The sequence below is a fragment of the Macaca mulatta genome, chromosome 2 (genome assembly GCF_049350105.2).
Source record: "Macaca mulatta isolate MMU2019108-1 chromosome 2, T2T-MMU8v2.0, whole genome shotgun sequence".
NCBI classification, from domain to species: domain Eukaryota; kingdom Metazoa; phylum Chordata; class Mammalia; order Primates; family Cercopithecidae; genus Macaca; species Macaca mulatta.
The window spans coordinates 35,781,994-35,798,557 of NC_133407.1; the positions used below are offsets into that span (position 1 = coordinate 35,781,994).

At 36.5% G+C, this 16,564-nt stretch overlaps 1 protein-coding gene across 6 annotated transcripts in view; it reads right to left on the minus strand.

Annotated features, from left to right (window-relative positions):
* The window catches only part of NPHP3 (nephrocystin 3), a 48,181-nt gene that overhangs the window by 12,529 nt on the left and 19,088 nt on the right, over window positions 1-16,564 (minus strand). For all 6 annotated transcript variants that reach the window (XR_003727100.2, XR_003727101.2, XR_003727099.2 and 3 more), the window contains exons 10-22: window positions 14,216-14,319; window positions 13,124-13,238; window positions 12,708-12,851; window positions 12,139-12,236; window positions 9,729-9,831; window positions 9,199-9,281; window positions 6,943-7,081; window positions 5,032-5,196; window positions 3,586-3,680; window positions 2,918-3,040; window positions 1,458-1,647; window positions 1,034-1,275; window positions 8-83 (exon numbers count right to left, since the gene is read on the minus strand). Coding sequence is in view for 3 of the 6 variants with exons in the window: in XM_077991469.1 (XP_077847595.1) it covers window positions 8-83; window positions 1,034-1,275; window positions 1,458-1,647; window positions 2,918-3,040; window positions 3,586-3,680; window positions 5,032-5,196; window positions 6,943-7,081; window positions 9,199-9,281; window positions 9,729-9,831; window positions 12,139-12,236; window positions 12,708-12,851; window positions 13,124-13,238; window positions 14,216-14,319 (1,677 nt within the window). In the remaining 3 variants the exon portion in view is untranslated. The remainder of the gene's footprint in view (window positions 1-7; window positions 84-1,033; window positions 1,276-1,457; window positions 1,648-2,917; window positions 3,041-3,585; window positions 3,681-5,031; window positions 5,197-6,942; window positions 7,082-9,198; window positions 9,282-9,728; window positions 9,832-12,138; window positions 12,237-12,707; window positions 12,852-13,123; window positions 13,239-14,215; window positions 14,320-16,564) is intronic.

Below are 16,564 nucleotides of genomic sequence, written 5' to 3' on the forward strand. Positions count from 1 at the left end.
TCCTTACCAAGTTGCCTTTTTTCTTTACAGCTTTCTGACGAATCTTAAAGGATTTTTTCCTAAAATGTTCAGCTTGTTCATATCTTAAAAAAAATTACAGTAAGTCAAACAAAAGAAACATTCAAAGTATACTTCAGTGAAATGAAAGCACTCTTTTCATAGTGTAAAGTCTTTTTGGGCTATTAAATACATCATTTTTCTAGAAATGATAGTCATATGACATTACAAATCTCTAAAAACCCTTCATAAAACAAAATATGGCAAAACACTAAGATATCTTAGTCTATCATGGATGTTTTTCTAATAAAAAGTTCTGTTCAATTAAAAAAATTTTGACAAATTAAGTCTAGTCCTCTAAGTAGCTGACATTTAATAATCTTTAACTAACTCATCCTAAGTCTCTGAAGGGCAACCTAACTAAATGAAAATCCAAAATTTTAGTTTTCTATAGCGCACTATTAATTTTTAACAACTTTTTCTGCATAGACTAATTTCTGGTCAAGTTTAAATGTGAAATTCACACAAAATTTGTATGAAACAATACTTCTAGAAGTTACAAAATTAAAACTAGTACATAAAATTACTTTCAGGCTATGTGTATAAGTTGTATATGAAACATAAATAAATTTCATGTTTAGAGTTGGGGGATGTCCCATCCCCATGATAATCTCATTATATATATGCAAATATTCTGAAATCTGAACAAATCCGAAATCCTGAACACTTCTCATTCCACATTTGGATAAAGGATACTAAACTTATATTAGTAAAGCACTCAATGTTAGTCAGTGAATGAGCCAGGATTCCAGGATTCAAACCCAAGACTATATGACTCAAAAGTCCATGTTCTATCCTTCATGCATCTTCAAACAGAGATGAATCTTACAGTTCTAATTTTCTCTGTTTACCACATGAAGATTAGGCACAGGGTACGGAAAAGTACACAGTGATAAAATAAAGCCTATCCCATAAGTACATTAAAACTATAATTCCCCTTCATAAAATCAGGTATTACTGATCTAAAAAATCTTACTTATTTTGTTTCTGGTACAAAGTTGCAAGTGCCTCCAGTTCACGAGCAGTATATGGATGGTCCACACCATAAGCGTTTTCTGAGATTTCCAATGCCTGTTTATACAGTTGTTCTGCATTGCCAAACTTCTTCCACTGCACATATACACTTGCTAGTTGGTGGAGGGACTGGGCTACTCTTGGGTGATCGGGATCTAAAGCTGTTTCTCGAATCTCTAGAGACCTCTGCAAAGGTACTACAGCCTGGGGGGAAAAAGGGTGAAAGGCCAATTAAAGTGAGTGAAATGCTGCAAGATCTGTCATCTGATTAAATATTAAAGATTATAGCACAACAAATGAAAACTACATTAACATCTTAGAAAAACAGAAGAGTGAACACAAAAATCCCACCTGTCTCTGGCTTGCCATTGATGTGCTGAGCTTACCTGACTGAGAAGGCCTAGATCCTTGAGAAATCGCCCCAAGGTTTCATAAAGATCAGCTAAACAACTCATGTTCTCCTCGCCTTCGCAGTTTTTCTCATACTGCTTCAATGAATCGAAGTATTCTGTTGCCATTGCACTTTTGTCTTTGCCAACAAACTGCCAATAACTCAGCAACTCAGCAAAGTGTCCCCTGTTTCAACAAATAACAGTACTTTAATGAAAACCACACTTTAAAATCCACTACAGAATGGAAATTCCAGAATTAATATCAAGTTATTGACAATTTATTAGTAGGCGAGTATTGTGTAGTGAGGTGAGACTCAGACCACTCACTATCTGAGTTCCACCACTATCTTAGCTATGTGATCTTGAGCAGGTTGTCTGACCTCTTAGACCTCATCACCTTCACCTGCAGAAATGGAGACACTAGCTGCCTCGGCTGGTACTGTAGGGGGATTATGGCACACAGTAAGTAATCCACAGTGTTGGCTGTTATCCTTAATACCATCATGGCTACTTACCAATGGGAATCTATTTGAATCCTTTTTACACATTTCACAATACGGAGCCAACTGCTGAGTTCACTCCCAAAATTATTTTAAGTATGGAAATTCAAAGAGAAGAAACTAATGAAAAATCAACTGTCACAGAGTATCTACTTTGCATTTTCATCAAGAAACTGAATGACAAAAGTAAGCTTATTCATTTGTAGGTGACTTTAAGTAGCATGGGAGAGCTGGTAAACTAAAATAACCTGATTTCAAAGGAATCATGAAAAATTGGAATGGAGATCAGAAATAATTTAAGACATGCAACAAATCTGAAAGAGTTTATATAGGAGCCAAATAAATTACATACGTATCGTATAAGAAATGTCTAAATTTCTAAGTAAGGCAGAAAAAAAACCCTCATGAAGTTTAGCAGGTTAGACAGTTGGCTCATAAAAAGGCAGTTCTGCCACTGACAAACCAGAACACAACAAGAGAGACAAACAGAATACATTTTGAATTAGGGTAATTATTTCTTTAAATTCAACACCAGACATAGAAAATAAACAAACAAACAAAAACAAATAAATTCAACACCAGACAGATTCTATTGCAGCCCAGAGTCTACTTTGAAGCCAATGCTTTCAGATATCTGAAGGCCCGAAGAAGCAGACATCATGAACCACCTCTCTGGGTGGTTTAGATTTAGACCTGCTTAAATGTAAGCATAAGATAAAAAGTTGAACAGAAATCATTCCAGCTCTGATTTCATAAAGCAGCAGTACTCTATGTTTTCCTCCTGGGAAAAGTAGATCTAATAGAGATTTGTAAATTGTCTCAAGATTTCTCCTACACTGTTTGTATTTCAGATACCTGGACTAATTTTTAAATTAAAAATACCATTTTTCTTTGTTAAACTGAACATCTTTAAATCTCTCTTTCTGGGGAAGGATGTTCTATAATGTTTCTTACCTTTTATAAAGGTTTTGAGACACAAAGAGATTAAGAAGGCAATCATGCAGCTTCTGTTTACTTCCCTGCTGCTGAAAAAGCCACGGGAGTTCATCTGCACTTCTCCAAGTCACTCTGTCCTGACTATCGTAAGAGAGGAGACAATATTCAATATCTTCCTACAATGAGACTGCCTCAAAAAGGCTTCAAACAAATGTTGAAGGAAGAAAAATATATTTAACATATCTCTCTGATTCTTTAAGTATAATTTAATACTAAAAAAGTTAGATCAAAATCAGAGACTTTACCAATCTAAGAAAATAAATTCAGTGACATGCAGAACCATCCACCAAACTCTAAAAGTATTTTCCTAAAATTGAACTATTTTAAAAAACCCTCAATGGACCCATATACACACATACGGATACATGGACACAAACTACTGGAATAAAATAAAAATAATAAAATGATCCTACACTGATTTTCCTTGTTTAAACTTTTAGCATAATATTAAAAGACAAAATCATCTTTTGCTCTTTTGACATTAACAGAATAGGGAGAGGATTTAATCTTTTTTGTAATAATTAAATTTTTATACTTTAAGTTGTAAGCTAAGAAACAGAAATAAGGACACAAAGGTAGAGGGTGTTGCAGAAGTCACAGAAGAACAATAGGAACATTTACAATACCTTAGCTGCAAGGTGAAATAGTTGATTAGCTTTTGCCTGTATGAAGAATTAACGGTGGGGTCTTCCAGGTACTCCAGTCTCACTGTTTCCCAAGCCTAGGGAGAAAAAGAAGAAATACTCAGTTCTATTTTATGTAAGTCACTGTACATCTAACAATAGACTTGCAAAAAAGAATTTATAATTATTCCTATTTTATAGCTGTATAATATAAATGTCACTTAAATGTTTTTAAATTTAGGACATATTTATTTGATAAACTGTTACTAGAATAAAAATTCCTGTACTAATATTTATAAGCTCAAAACACAATTTAATTCAAACTTGAGTTAATACATTAAAAATCTCAGAAGTGTGGAATGAAAAGTTACTAAAAAAAATTATATTCAAACAATACACAATAAAGGAAAAAGTCTGTGAAATTGCAAACATTTCACATCTACAAATACGATACAGCATACTCAAATTAAGACTTAATTTGTAATTGCGTATATATATAAATCAACCATGGCATTGCAGATGATAGGAATCATTTTATCCAAAACATCCTAAACATTTACTTCCATGTGCTAAATATCTTTCTAGTTCCTCACAAGGACCAAGAACCACCTCAATTAATTTGCTTCACAACCCCTTTTGTAAACTGCTAAAGTCTGCCCAGGGCTTAGAACTTGCCCAAGTTTAGATAGGTATTAATCCAGGAAAAGGAGGCTGACTGCCTTACAGAGTCCAAACTCTTAATACATATACAGTCATGTGCACATAACAATGTTTTGGTCAACAACAAACTGCATATATGATGATGATCCTATAAAATTATAATCAAGCTGTCCTATACAGGCATACCGTTTTAAAACTTTTATACCACATTTTTACTGTAACTTTTCTGTATTTAGATACACAAACACTTACAGTTACACAGAGTATTCAGTACAGTAATATGCTGTGCAGGTTTATAGCCTGGGAGCAATAGGCCATACCATATCACCTCCAAGTGTGGTAGGCTGTACCATTCAGATTTGTGTAAGTACGCTCTATGATGTTCACACAATGATAAAATCACCTAATGATGTGTTTCTCAGAACATATCCCCATTGTTAAGCAATGCATAGCTATATAACAATACCAGCAATTCAATGAAACATAATTGAAATAAACTTCCTTCTCTTCAAAAAATAAACTACCTTTAAGAAACTATTTTTGATCTTTTGTATCTGACTTGTTTTTTAATTTTAAAAATTGTCTCACTTAACATGAGACCTACCCTCTTAATAAATTTTTAAGTGTACTACAGTATTGTTAACTTCAGGGACAATGTTGTATAGCAGATCTTTAGAATTTATTCCTTTGGAAGAAACAATCTTGCCACTGCACTCCAGCCTGGGTGACAGAGGAGACTCTGTTTCTTAAATAAATAAATAAATGAAAAGATGCCTAAAATAACATTACCTGCAGATGTTGAAACCTGAGCAAGCCACAACCGTAAGTCAACAAACACATTTTGTATAAACTGTGAATAAGGGAGGTCAAGAAAGTCCAGGACATCTCAGGATAGAGTTCCATCAGTTCTGATTCACTCACACCATTGTGACTAACATTGACAAGGCAGAGAATCTAGGTAGCAAAACAAATTAACAGTAATCATAAAGCACCTCCATAAGTAACTAACAGCCATTAAAATTTCCATAATTCTTTTAAGGCTATTTTTTTTTTTTACCAAAACTTATAATCCAAATGATTTAATAAATCAAAAAATAGATTTCTTAAAGCACACTGTCCAAAAGACATTAATCAAGATTAAGATAGTGTATCTATAAAATCTAGCACACCAAAGATAATACTCATATAGAAAAAAGTATAGTGAAAATTAAAACTGCATAAATGTATTATTATAATTAATGGCAGAATTCCAATTCCAGGAAGACAGTGGAAGAAAATAGCCCTCCTATTATAAACATTTATGGATATCAGACACATTTCTAGAAGCACAGTTGATCCTGGAAAAAAGATAGGGAAATCCTCCAACTGTCAAAAATGAATAGGAAATTGAAATCAGAGTTTTGACAGCTGAAACTGCTGGCTATGGGGGCAGTGGAGCTAGAGGACAGGCAGCAGCCCCCAGGAACTTAAGGGTTTAGGTTTCTCATACCCACAGTGGGATGGAAGGTGAGCCCTTAAGCCGTGTGAGGCAAGGAGGTGGAACTAGATTTCTTGTCAACACCAGGACCATTGAAGGGCTTTGAAGGACCTTCACGCTCAGTGAAGGGGTGCATGAGAAAAACATTAGCCCACAGACGTGGAGAGAATACAAGGAAGCTTGCAGGGTTGGAGTAGGCTGAGAAGTCCAAACCCCGGGAACCACCAAGCTGAAAAGTTAACAAAAATAGATCCAGGTTCAAACGATGAGGTTGCTAGATATACATTTTCAAAAACCAAAATTGAATACATCAACAAAAACTAAAATGTAACTTTAATTACATAGCACTTAATTCTAAAAATATATATGGAAAATTAGACAAAGCAATTGTGAAGAATAATAATAAAAGGAGATTTACCCAAGTAACTATGAAAGCTTACTTTAAAGTTCTAATAACTAAGCAGTGTGGCACTGGCAAAGAATAGGCAAAATCAGAACAGAAGAGCCTAGAAACAGACCCACATTTATTTGTGAGCTTGATATTTGTCAGTTGGCATTGCAAATGAGCAGAAGACATGTATTATTTAGTAAAAAGAACAATTAATTATCCACATGACAGAGGATTAAAAAGTAGATCCCTTCCTCACACAATAAACAAAAAGATACCAACAAGAGTTAAGGACTTCACACATGAAGAACAAAACTGTAAAGCTTTTTGAAGGAAATTATTGTTTGTGTGTGTGTGTGTGTGTGTGTATAAACACATGCATATATATATGAAAGAAAGCTTTGTATAATGGATGAAACCATAATGAATGATACTATACAGTTAAAAGACAAGAAACAAACAGGAAAAAGACATTTATTTGTGAATTTTCTAATAAAGGATTTGTTTTCAGTATGCAGAACATTTAAGACACCTACAGATCAATAAGGAAAAGACAAACAACCCAATTAAAAAATGGGTAAAGGCTTGAACCAGCAATTCAGAAAAAAAGGAAACAAGGATAGCCAGTAACATGAAAAGATGATAAATCTCAATGATAATCAGGAAAACACAAATTTCCACAAGCACACTCCGGCTATCAGCATTCCTGCAGACGCCTGAAACATATTTAAGCACAAATTTTAAAAGAATTGTTATTTACTTCCATTCACACACACACACAAAGCAAACTAACATTCCTTTTTATAAGTTTTACCTGCTTCATTTTACATTTTACCTGCTTCATTAGCTCTTTATCCACATCATTTGCCATGGACTCCTGGATAGAGTGCAGAACGAGTCTATATAATGAAACAGTATCTTGACACTGGAAACACTGATGAAGGATTTTATCTAAATTGCCTGCTCTCCCAGCACTGTTGGAATTGAGAAGAGATTTAATTTCTTACAGATTGCCAACATCTGTGAAAATTTTGAGATCGATTAAAAACAACGTGAACTCTTATTTTTTGTACTGCAACCAATAACAAATTCAATAAAACATGATACAGGAAAGTGGTAGTTTTATGCGGCTGCTAGAGTCATTGGGTTTATTTTACTATATATAATTTAATTCAGTGCAATAAACATGCTGAAATCTATTATTTGTCAAGCAATTACTAGGCATTAGGGAATATAAAAATGAGTCAGTTATGGTTCTTATTATCCAGAAGCATGCCACCTACATACAGGAAGCAGGGAAACGATGATAAGTATTGTTAGTTAGCCATGCAAATTAAATTTGTGTGGAGCCAGAATTTTGAAAACACAAGGCTAAAGAAAATCATTAAATAGGGGAGTTTGTTTTAAAAGATTACACAATATTTACCAGTTTTTTATTATTTTTTTTTTTATTTTTTATTTATTTATTTTTTTTGAGACGGAGTCTCGCTCTGTCGCCCGGGCTGGAGTGCAGTGGCCGGATCTCAGCTCACTGCAAGCTCTGCCTCCCGGGTTTACGCCATTCTCCTGCCTCAGCCTCCCGAGTAGCTGGGACTATGGGCGCCCGACACCTCGCCCGGCTAGTTTTTTTTTGTATTTTTTTTAGTAGAGACGGGGTTTCACCGAGTTAGCCAGGATGGTCTCGATCTACTGACCTCGTGATCCACCCGTCTCGGCCTCCCAAAGTGCTGGGATTACAGGCTTGAGCCACCGCGCCCAGCCATATTTACCAGTTTTAAAAAATAATATAAAGATGTACAAAGAGAAAAAACAAAGGATCGATAGTGTCTTTAAAATAGGTACTTTCAAAAATAAAAACAATAAAAGATACTTTCAATGAACATTATTAAATGTATGACAAATGACTCACACTCCTGAATCATACTCATTGTATCACTTATGTTCACAGAGGCCAGATGCGTTGCCACAACTAACAGTGGAAAAGGACGGTGGAAATATCACAGGCAGGCTGGGCACAGTGGCTCACAGGCTGTAATCCCAGCACTTTGGGAGGCTAAGCAGGTGGACTGCTTGAGCCCAGGAGTTCAAGACCAGCCTGGCAATCATGGCAAAACCCCACCTCTATAAAAAAATACAAAAATTAGCCAGGCATGGTGGTATGCTCCTGTAGTCCCAGATATTCAAGAGGCTGACGTGGGAGGATCGCTCGAGTCTGGGAGGCAGAAGTTGCAGTGAGCCGAGATCGAGCCTCTGCTCTCCAGCCTGGGCAACAGAGAGTGAGACACTGTCTCAAAAACAAAAACGAAGATGAAATATCATGGGCAATGTAAAGTTTCAGAAGATTTTTTAAATTTCAAATTTGGTGCTCAAGATGAGAACATGGAATAAACAGACAAGAAGTACTAGATTCGATGTCTGGAAATATGTATGCTAGAATTGCCATCTATTGCAATGAATAACAAAAAATGTATTAATCTTTTTTTTACCTCAGATTGAGAAAAGACAAAGTAGAGTGATGCTATACTGAAGAAGAAATAAAAGTAGTAAAACATTCTAATGGTTGAGAATAGATAGAATAGGGTAAAGCTATATTGAGGAAATAAAAGTAGTGACACCCTAATGCTTATCTAAAGGCAGATTACTAATGGATATCTAAAATAGAACTATTTTATAATAAAAGTTTATCAGGACTTGAGAACAGAGACAATTAAAAATTCGTATCCATATATCTACCTCCTGATATTCAAAGACACCTGAAATAATATTCTAACCCTCAGTTGTTTCCTTCACTTTCCCAAAGCTAGGGGCCACAAATGAGGGTGAGGATGGCTTTCTTTTGCAACCTCCAATAGGGAACAGATTAGTGTGAAGAAAATGAGACAAATCTATTAAGTTCTGACAATCATGGGCAGTAGGTACTCAATCTTCACCTGTAAGCCATGTTCTCACAAACGTTAGTATCACTATTCAAATAAAATCTGAGTGGCTCAAGAGACTGGTGTAGTGATTGGTTCTCAGTTTTGCAGGGTGAGAAAGGGTCTGCAGCAATCACAAAACATGCAGAAGATCATGTAAAATAACCAACACTTACCGCGCGATCATTTTGCCGAAAAGGGTGACATAAAGGGCATTGCAGGTTGTAGCAGAACGACAGTGTCGTTCCAGCTTCTTCTCCTGCACCAGTTTACCAAGAAAAACAAAACAGAAATACAAAAACCACCCTGGAATTAAGCGGTCTTTACTATCCAGCCATCAACAAATACCCCAACAGAAGTAACACCACTGCTGCCATCAGTGACATCACGCCTTGCGTGGTGGATCCTCGGCTGTGGTCAGCCTTCCAACTGCAGACCACAGATGTGGCCAGTAGGAAAATGCTTTTTTGCTTTTAAAATACTTGCTTAATACTATATAGTAAAGTAAACCTTAAGACCAATATCTTTTTATTGCTTCTTTTCTACCTGTCATTAGTTTAAGAGGCAGTACATTTACCAAAGTAATTACTAAACTCTAGTTTTCCTTATAACAGATCCCCTACATTGAATTTTAAGTCTCATATAAGATGTTTCATATGAAAGATAAGAAAGAGTAAAAGATTGCATCAAAATTAAAAATACACACCTGCTCTTTACTCAATTTAATGTCTACAGAGTGGCATTCTGCAATTATAACAGATTTTGCATCTTTTGGACTTAAGGGATCAAGATGAAGTGTAGGCCACAACCTTTTATTTAAAGAAAAGAAAAATGAAATTTTAATAATACAAGAACTGTAATTACCCACAACACAATTTAAAATCCACCACAGGAATTAACTTTTTATAATGCTTTTGTAAAATAAGCAAAACTAATGTCTATTAATCATATTAAGTAATTATCTCACTCATTCTAACATGTGTATCATTACTTTCAGCAATGAATCACAACAAAGTTATAAAATAAACAGTATATACATTAGATAGTTATATAGTAAACATTTCTAGTTCTATATGCCATACTATCAGTAAAACTAAGCATAGGTATGAGTATCTATGAGGAGTGGCACCAGACACAATTATTGTCCACAAGCACTTGTAATGCAACTGAAATTTAACTATTACAACATACACTCTCGATGTAGTGAAAATTGGAGTTGTGGGGGAGTTAAACTTACTCTTTTTATGTATATGTACACATAGACACATATATCTATTTATATATACAAGCTGACATACAATATGTGTGTGGTATTAAAATTTCTTGGGGGAGGCAATTTACAAATATGTCTAAAAAGGTTCCTTATAGGAGCAAAAACAGGTTGAGAAACACTGTTCCATGTGATCCAATTGCTCTACTATTTTTTTTTTTTTTTTTTTTTTTGAGGTGGAGTCTCGTACTATTGCCCGGGCTGGTGTGCAGTAGTGCGATCTCGGCTGACTGCAACCTCCGCTTCCCAGGTTCCAGTGATTCTCCTGCCTCAGTCTCCCAAATAGCTAGGATTTCAGGCGCCCACCACCATGCCCGGCTAATTTTTTGTATTTTTAGTAGCGATGGGGTTTCACTGTTGGCCAGGTTGGTCTTGAACTCCTGACCTTGTGATCCACCTGCCTCGGCCTCCCAAAGTGTTGTGATTACAGGCATGAGCCACTGCACCCAGCCATTTGTTTGTTTTTTGAGACAGAGTTTCACTCTTGTTGCCCAGGCTGGAGGGCAGTGGTGCGATCTCAGCTCACTGCAACCTCCGCCTCCTGGGTTTAAGTGATTCTTCTGCCTTAGCCTCCCAAGTAGATGGGATTACGAGTGCCCACCACCACGCCTGGCTAATTTTTGTATTTTTAGTAGAGACAGGTTTCACCGTGTTGGCCAGGCTGGTCTCGAACTCCTGACCTCAGGTGATCCACTCGCCCCGACCTCCCAAAGTGCTGGGATTACAGTTGTGAGCCACTGTGCCCAGCCACTCTACTTTTTTTTTTTTTTTTTTTGAGACAGAGTCTCGCTCTGCTGCCCAGGCTGGAGTGCAGTGGCTGGATCTCAGCTCACTGCAAGCTCTGCCTCCTGGGTTTATGCCATTCTCCTGCCTCAGCCTCCCGAGTAGCTGGGACTACAGGCGCCCGCCAGGTCGCCCGGCTAGTTTTTTGTATTCTTTAGTAGAGACGGGGTTTCACCGTGTTAGCCAGGATGGTCTTGATCTCCTGACCTCGTGATCCGCCCGTCTTGGCCTCCCAAAGTGCTGGGATTACAGGCTTGAGCCACCGCGCCCGGCCTACACTCTACTACTTTTTAAAGGACCATTAAAGTGAGCTTGCATTTCAAAACAACAGGTGTCTATTATTCCCAGCCCGGCCCTTTCTCTATTTTCCTCATCTATAAATTTAACTGGCTACTAGACATTGTTATGTGGAGCTACTCAAACTAACCATGATTAAAAACTAAACTCATCACCTTTTCCCCACAACCTGCCTGTCCTCCATGTTTCCTATTTCAGTTCATGAAGCTACATTAATTAATTTCTCAAGTCAGAAACTCCAGAATCATCATCCTGGCTCTTTCTTTTTCCCTTGCATCCCAGATCTATCTAACCTCCCACCAAATCCTTTTTCTTTTTTGGAGACAGGGTCTCCCTCTGTCACCCAGGCTGAAGTGCAGTGGCACGATCTCTGCTTTACTGCAACTTCTGCCTCCTAGGTTCGAGTAATTCTCCTTTCTCAGCCTCCCAAGTAGCTGGGATTACAGGCATGCACCACCATGCCCAGCTCATTTTTGTATTTTTTGTAGAGACAGGGTTTCACCATGTTGGCCAGGCTGTTTTCAAACTGCTTGCTCCAAGTTATCTGCCTGCCTTGGCCTCCCAAAGTGCTAGGATTATAGGCTCACACCATTGCACCTGGCCCCAAAACCTATAGATTTTTTTTTCATAAATTCACCCACTTCTCCCCATCCTCGCTGCAAGTTACATAAAAAACATGAAAACCATAAATGCATATTTAAGACCTTTCCTTGTTTGTACTTAAAACATTTCATGTACTCTGAAAGAACTAAAGTTGGCATCGTACCTCCATGCTGGAGGGCATGTTTCTACATTCACAGAAACAATTACTCTTACATTCACTGGCAGTGGATCTATCAGCCATTTCATGTGTTTTTCAACTTGCTTAAAAATATAAAAACAAAATTCAATCTATTAATCAAAATATTGCAAAACAATCCAATAATAGCTCCCCAAATAAAATGAAATTCTCATTAAGTTTATCTTATTAAGGACAAAAATCTTATTTTGGGGTGATTTATTTTAAATTTTAAAAGAACAAGTAGCAAAACATTATCATCACCAATTTGAACTCTGGACACGTCAGGAAATGTCAAGGCCCTAAAAATATGTCAAAACTAATAGTCTTTGCTAATTGTGTAAATTCAGTTGGTCTTTCTCAATAAAATATTAGTGTCTGTGGACATACAATATATTTTTTAAATCCATGTTTCCTCCCTAGAAATAAAGAAGAAATATAAAAAATAACATCGTATTTTCTTCTCACAAACATATAATTTAAGTGCCTGATCCAGCTATTACTGAATTTGTATCTCTTTCTGAGTGTATCAATAGGTAACAAATAGAAAACGGTACCTGAACTTGATCTATAGAATCAATAACAATGATGATGCTGCCTTGATGACGAGCAGACAGTTTTTCCAGCCAACGTGGAAATTCTTCCAGAAGCTTAGCAGGATCCAGTGTCAGAGCAGAGACTGACCAAGAGTGCTGCATCAACTACAAGATAAGAACATACACAAACTGAAGTAGTTACACATAGTTACTGAAGTAGTTACAGAGCTGGGGGAAATATTTCCATTCTCACTTTTTTATAAACCAAAATCAAGTCACCAAGAGGACCTGATTGTATCGAATATTATTTTTAATCTAATACAAAACCAAAACAGGTGGCTAATATTTTAAATTAGTTTACCAGTAGGTACTTATTAGTCCCAACAATTTCTGAATCTAAATAATATTCTGTAATTCCAAAAGATGGAATACTATACCTTTAGAGTTAGTCGTTTAATAATCAAGGAGGACTCTGAGCTGGTTGACATGGGCCTTCCCACAAAATGGGAAAGAATCAGTGTGTTGGGGGAATTCTTCTGTTGTAATTGAATCCTGAAAGAAAAAGGCAGCACTTTTATAAAACTGATGAAGTTCCTTGACTGTCAATAAAAAAAGAAATCACAATGCAGTAAACATCAAATGTTGCCTAATTGAAGAATCAGATGGTCAGTTACTTTTAAATAAATATGGAAATTTCTGTTTTTACTCCACTTTTAGATCCTTCTAAATAATCTTTTAAAAAATTGTAGATTCATTTTAATTACAAATAGATGTTAATTAACATAAACAAAAGTACTTTACATATGAGGGTAAGGTATTAGTAAAATAAGCATTAACTTTTAATCAAAAATTCCAACTAGAGGAAAATTTGTTAGGTACAAAAATATTATTTTCCAAACATAACTTTAAAAGGGTAATAAAAAGGAAACAACTACATATGCTAACCCTTCAATGTAAATAATTATGAATGAAAGAAAGTATTTTTACTGCTTGTTTTTAAGCAACATAATGAAAAAATAAAGTTTATTAGCTTATATGAACCTTAGTCCATAATTTGCAGAACTAGATTGCATTCATAGTAAAGGTTATCCTTAATTTTGATGTTCTGTAAAATGTATTTCACTCTAGTCTGCTTTTGTCGTTTCCAATATTTAAAATCCCAATGAAACTTTTAAATAAAGGCAATAATTAAAAATAAAGGCACATTACTCTACAATCCACTTAACATGTCATATGTGTTATATGACATGTTATGTCACATATCACTTCCTTACATAGCACTTCCATAGCTGTTACCTATGTGATTTATGTACATAATCATGAATGTTCATGCTTCCTATTGCTTTCTCATTCTGTGTCTTCTCTCTGACATCCAAATTCAATGCATTTCAGGGCATGAAACTATTATTTTATTCATTTGTTAATGTTTAGTGTAGGCCACGCAGGAAGGCAGGCATGCAATACATTTTGTTGAATAGATTCAGTAATTCAAACAATGACAACAATAATTTAACTGCACTGCGTCATACCACTTGGATAAAAGAAGAGACTTTCCAGAACCTGGTCCTCCAGACACCAGAAGAGGTGGGATCGGGGCTGGTGCTGCCACTAGATCATTAAGGCGCTGGTAATACTAGAAAAAAAAATGAATTTACATTGTAAGGAAGCACATGCCTCTGAGACTACTGAAGAGTCAACTTCTGATTATTCTCTGAAAATACTGGAGAAAAGCTCCGTGAGAAAATGAAATCTACTTTTAGTTGACAGCACCCTCATAACCGGCTATTTTTATGGCTGGCAAAAACATGACTGAACTAGTCAACTAAGAATGGGCCTCAATCGGCCGGGCGCGGTGGCTCACGCCTGTAATCCCAGCACTTAGGGAGGCCGAGGTGGGCGGATCACGAGGTCTGGAAATCGAGACCATCCTGGCTAACACGGTGAAACTCCGTTTCTACTAAAAATACAAAAAAAATTAGCCGGGTGTGGTGGCGGGCGCCTGTAGTCCCAGCTACTCGGGAGGCTGAGGCAGGAGAATGGCGTGAACCCGGGAGGCGGAGCTTGCAGTGAGCCGAGATTGCGCCACTGCACTCCAGCCTGGGCCACAGAGCAAGACTCCGTCTCAAAATAAATAAACAAAAAGAATGGGCCACGATTTCTTCTACACATAGTATTGCTGCAAATTAATGGGTAAAGGACAACATTTCAGGTCCCTGTGGGGTTTTGCAACACTCAAATGTTTGCAGAATGTTTCAGGGAGCTCAATGTAGCCCCCAAACCACAGAAAATATTGCAGAACACCTTGAAGGTACTGGCAGGCGACCTAGATCTCCTGGTCAGAGGAATAAACACCTGTTCTGGGAATCACCTTAGTTTCTGGGGGTTGCTGAGAAAAGGTCCAAATAAGAGGTTTTGTCTGGGGACTTGGAGTCTCCCAACCTGCCCAAGAATCAGGTTAGCCTAGGCTGCAGGAGATCTTTCTGAAACTAAGTGAGTTCGGTGTAAAGTCCAAGAATTCCTATTTCCCAAGCTTTCCCCAGAAACTCAAAACTGGTTCAAAGCTAAAATGGACACACACAAAAACCAAAATATCTTAGTACTTATTAAGGAGTTTCAAAAGTTATCTTGAGACTCGAGTTTTTCTTCAGTGTACCAGTGAAGTGATAGCTGATGAGGAATTTTAAAAAGTGTATAGCAAGTAGTTTGCAGCCAGCTTTAGGCTAGCTTTGGAATAGCACAATTCTCCAGCAACTACAATGAATTACTTGGTATAGGTTTTCAATCAATTTTTCTACTTGTTATATTTAATTAACAAGCAGAAAAACTATATCTCTAAAGAATATATTCCCCAGGAACTCAAATAATTTGAATAGAAATGATTCTTCTGAAGGAGCAAAGAAAGTCTTGATTTACTACCTCTAAGTCCTAACGACTTAGTTCGTGGTCCCACAGAAAGTCCATTTATAGGATCCATTCTTCCCAAGTTCAGACCCCTGGCTATAAAAGAAAAACCATGGATCTGAAGCCAGAAAAGAACTAGGTTCAACTCCCAGATCTGCAATCTACTCACTGTGTACTCTTAGGCAAACCATAATCTGAACCGCAGTTTCTTAATTTATAAAATAACAATAGCAATACTTCTCATAAAACAACGACTAACATTTATCATGTATCAGGTACTGTGCTAAGCACTTTATGTGCATTATCTGGTTTAATCCTTGCAACAAGTACCTATGAGGTAGTTACTATTAGTTATTCTCATTTTACAGCCAAGAAAGTCAAAGTTTAGAGTGGCCAAGTAACTTGAAAAAAATCTAGTTAATAAATGATGGAATCAGGACATTGACAGTCTAAATTTTAAAAGTTCTGTAAAAACACAACTGTTAGTATTAGCTACTATAATATTCTTTAAAATATTAGTTCTTACATTAATTTTTAACTATTAAGTATTACATTTTTTTGAACTTGCACATAGATTTCATTGTATACCTCAAGTTCCAATTTGTTTAGATATTTAAGGATGTTGATAAGACTGATGAAGAAGGACTTATCTGCCTATTTCATGAACTACTATGGTTTGTTTTCTGAATGTAATATTTTGATTCAAGAATTGGAAGAACAGATACTCTTACTATTCATTTTTCTTTTCTTTTCTTTTCTTTTTTTAAAGACAGGGTCTTGCTCTGTTGCCCAGGCTAAGGTGCAGGGGTAAGGTGCAAGGCTGCTCACTGCAGCCTTGACCTCCTGTGCTCAATTGATCCTCCCACCTCAGCTTCCCTAGTAGCTGGGATTACAGGTGCATACCACAATGCCTGGTTAATTTTTCTATTTTTTGTAGAAACAAGGTTTTGCCATGTTGCTCAGGTTAGTTTCAAACT